This window comes from Arachis ipaensis, chromosome B01 (assembly GCF_000816755.2).
Source record: "Arachis ipaensis cultivar K30076 chromosome B01, Araip1.1, whole genome shotgun sequence".
Lineage (NCBI taxonomy): Eukaryota > Viridiplantae > Streptophyta > Magnoliopsida > Fabales > Fabaceae > Arachis > Arachis ipaensis.
In genome coordinates, this window is record NC_029785.2 from 9,621,848 (window position 1) to 9,625,471 (window position 3,624).

At 31.3% G+C, this 3,624-nt stretch overlaps 1 protein-coding gene across 1 annotated transcript; it reads right to left on the minus strand.

Moving 5' to 3' along the window:
- LOC107623037 (stilbene synthase 3) lies at positions 782-2,601 on the minus strand. Its single transcript, XM_016325206.2, has 2 exons — positions 2,313-2,601; positions 782-1,989 (listed from the first exon to the last, which is right to left on the minus strand). The coding sequence occupies exons 1-2, from the start codon at positions 2,488-2,490 to the stop codon at positions 998-1,000; spliced, it is 1,170 nt and encodes a 389-aa protein (XP_016180692.1). The 5' UTR covers positions 2,491-2,601; the 3' UTR covers positions 782-997.

Here is a 3,624-nt window from a genome sequence, read left to right on the forward strand (position 1 = left end):
CTTTTCTTTATATATATATTTTTTTTCCTTAAAAAAAGTAAAATATTTTATACTTATAATAAAGCATTAAGTTAAATCTCTCTGATTACTACGTTACTGGACTAAACCTAGCGTTAGACGTGAAAATTATTCTTCGTAGAGATCGTTCGTATAATTGTTAAGTAAATGAAGAAAAATATTTTATTGTGTTCTTCGTCTTATTCCAATACATATAAGTTTTACTATTCCTCCATTATCTTTTAATCAGATTTAGTTAAATTTTAATAAAATAAAATATAAATAATTAATAATTAATAGAATAAGAATAAAAATTAATAACAATTTTATTAACTTATTATAATCTATATTATTTATATATTAAATAATGAATTTAATTCGGATCGACTCGATCAATCAACAATATGCTAGTCTCATTGCCCGTCTTTGCCTCTTTATCATTAGTGTCGTTGCCACCACTCCACCATAACCACTGGCAGCAACAAGAAGAAAGTGTGGAGGAAGTGGTAGCGGCATTGCGAATTAAGATGACATGAATATTTTTTTTATATAAAATTAATTTTATTATATTCAACCTTGTATAATAAATTAAAAATTAGACAAGAAAGTAACATTATTATATAGTTATGGGATACCACACAATAATATAAAAATTACAAACATAATACTATCAAGCCTTGCACTGTTGTACCTAATTCTTTTTAGTTTATCTTAAATGGAACTTCATATGAAGGTGTTTGTAGTTGTCCTAAAATGAAAATGCAACCCAAATATTAGTATGTGTCATATTGCTCAATCGAAAAGAATTTTATTTATTTTTTACTAACAATTACAAACTTTGAAATTAAATCTTCACATAAAGAAATGACTTTAGACATTTTTGTATAAGTTTTCACTCATCTAATAATATATAGGCCAATTAGGACCTTATTTCGGAACAAAATAAAATTATTAAAAAATAACAAAATCGCATATATGGAGGGATATCTAATTAAGTGTATCATATGGCCACGCTGCGGAGAACAACAGTTTCAATAGTGAGACCAGGACCAAAGCCAAAAAGTACGCCCCAATCAAGTCCTTCACCGGTAGTTTTAAGTCCTTCTTCAAGGGACTTCTTCCTCATTAAATCCATGATGAAGAACACACACGCACTTGACATGTTACCGTAATTGCTAAGCACGTCTCTAGTGGCATTCATCTTCTCTGGTTTCAAGTTCACTTTCTGTTCAACCTGATCCAAAATTGCACGTCCACCAGGGTGTGCAATCCAAAATATTGAGTTATAATCAGATATACCCAATGGATCAAAAGCTTTACTGAGCGCATCATTGATGTTTTGTGAAATAATATCAGGAACACTCTTATTAAGATAGAATGTAAGCCCAACTTCACGAAGGAGACCACCGATGGCTCCATGGCTGTTAGGGACAAGTTTTTGATCAGTCGAAACAATTTCAAAGATAGGCTTTTCAACCTCTGGCACAGGATCAGAACCAATGATAATCGCAGCAGCTCCATCAGCAAACAAGGCTTGCCCTACAAGACTATCCATGTCTGTCTCACTAGGACCACGGAAAGTGACTGCGGTATTCTCAGAACAAACGATAAGCACACGAGCATCCTTGTTGTTTTCAGCCAAGTCCTTAGCCAAACGAAGGACAGTGCCACCGGCGAAGCAGCCTTGGTGGTACATCATGTACCTCTTGACGGATGGGTCGAGTCCTAAGAGTACGATGAGTTCGTAATCAACGCCAGGCAATGCAACACCGCTGGTGGTGCAGAAGATCAAATGTGTGATCTTAGACATTGGCTGACCCCATTCCTTGATGGCCTTGGTTGCAGCCTCTTTTCCAACCCTTGGTACCTCCCTGATCATCATGTCTTCCCTTGCATCCAACGACGGTGCTTTGTATGCGCACATGTTAGGATTCTCTTTCAGTATCTCTTCTGTTAAGTACATATGTCTGTTCTTGATTTGTGTTCTCTCACCTGAAATAATAATGTATAATTCACATCCATCATTACTTTTGATGTGGTTTAGAAAATGATATATATAGCAATAATATTAGTCTTGAGTTATTTTTATAGTGACTTGAATTTTTAATAAGTACCATTTTAATATATAGTTTATCAAAATTTGTAGTTATAAAAGTATTATTAAGTAGTTATTTTTATTAATATTAAATAGTGAATATGATATGTTGTATAATATGTTAATTTTGTGTTTTAATTAATATAAAAGTAAAACAATAAATATTTTCTTGATAAATATTAAATAAAACGAAACTAAAACACTTAATAAAAATACGTACAAATGCGCTGAAACTTCTTCTTGAGATCAGTCATGTGTTCACTGTTAGTTACTCTAAAATAATAATCAGCATATGTGCTCTGATCAATACAATTTGGTGGATTTGCTGTGCCTATCGCCAATACAGTTGCAGGGCCTTCTGCCCTTTGAACTTTGCGGATCTCACTCACAGACACCATCTTTTCCTAGCTGTGTTTTTTGGTATAGCAACGCTTAGCTATGTTCTTTGGGATAGCAAAGCTTATTAGCTATGTTCTTTGGTATTTTGGTGAAGACTTAGGCAGGGGGAGGGGGGATATTTATACCCATGAGAGTAGGGGCATATGTGGAATTAAATGGACAAATTGGAACATATGTAGGAAACGTACTCAACTCAGTATAGTAAACTACTCGTAATAATGTTCCTGGATTCAAGCGATCAGCTGATGTATTCTGACTTCTTGGTTGTTTTATTGTTTTACTTTGACTTTGATTGTGCATAACTGCATATATATTCGTGTAGTTTTAGTATTAATTCATGATATTATTATTATGGATGGCGGCTCAGATATTCTGACTTCTTAGTGATTTATGTATCTATGTTTTGTGCTTGCCCAGAATATAGAATTTGTTATTTTTTTGTTCATCGTAGAATATAGTATTTGTTAATTTAATGTGTGTTTTATTTTTATTTGTTTGCGAAAATTTTCCTTTCTTTTAATTTGATCGTTCTAATGCATCGAATCATACTATAGCAACTTTTAGCACGCAGAATTGTTATTAGGAGAAGATAAGATTTTATATGTGACGGCTATTTCAAATTTTGAATAGGATCAATTTTATAGTATGTGTCTAATTTTTGTATAATTTTTTATAATAAATTTTCAATATTTAAAAATTATTTATTTTTTAATTTTTAAATTAAATATTAATTTTTAAATTTCTTTTTGATAAATTAAATACTATTTTTTAAACACTATAATAATTACCTTTAATAGAGGTAGCTGGGCATCACGTGCTTCATTAGTACCATTTGTCCATGTCATGTTGAAATCTCTTCGAAGCAAAAATGTTCATGTGTTATTTATTAATTAACTAGTGGTACTTATTGTATATTTATGATCTTATCATTTTTATATAAATTTCATTATTCAAAGTGAACATGTAGTTTGACTGGGGGTGTGAGGAGGTTGGTGGATAACAATGGAGTCTACCACCATAATGGTCTTAATTAATTAGTCATGCTTGACCAAATTAAATAATAACATAAAAAATATTAAATATGAAATAATATTTTATAGATAGATTATTATTTATATTTTGTTTTATCAATT

What these genes read in the sequence shown, in the direction of transcription:
- LOC107623037 (XM_016325206.2), bottom strand. Translation starts at nt 2,490, where the DNA reads ATGGTGTCTGTGAGTGAGATCCGCAAAGTTCAAAGGGCAGAAGGCCCT. An exon ending in GAAGAAGTTTCAGCGCATTT is followed by an intron (nt 1,990 to 2,312) that starts GTACGTATTTTT and finishes TTATTATTTCAG; the next exon opens with GTGAGAGAACACAAATCAAG.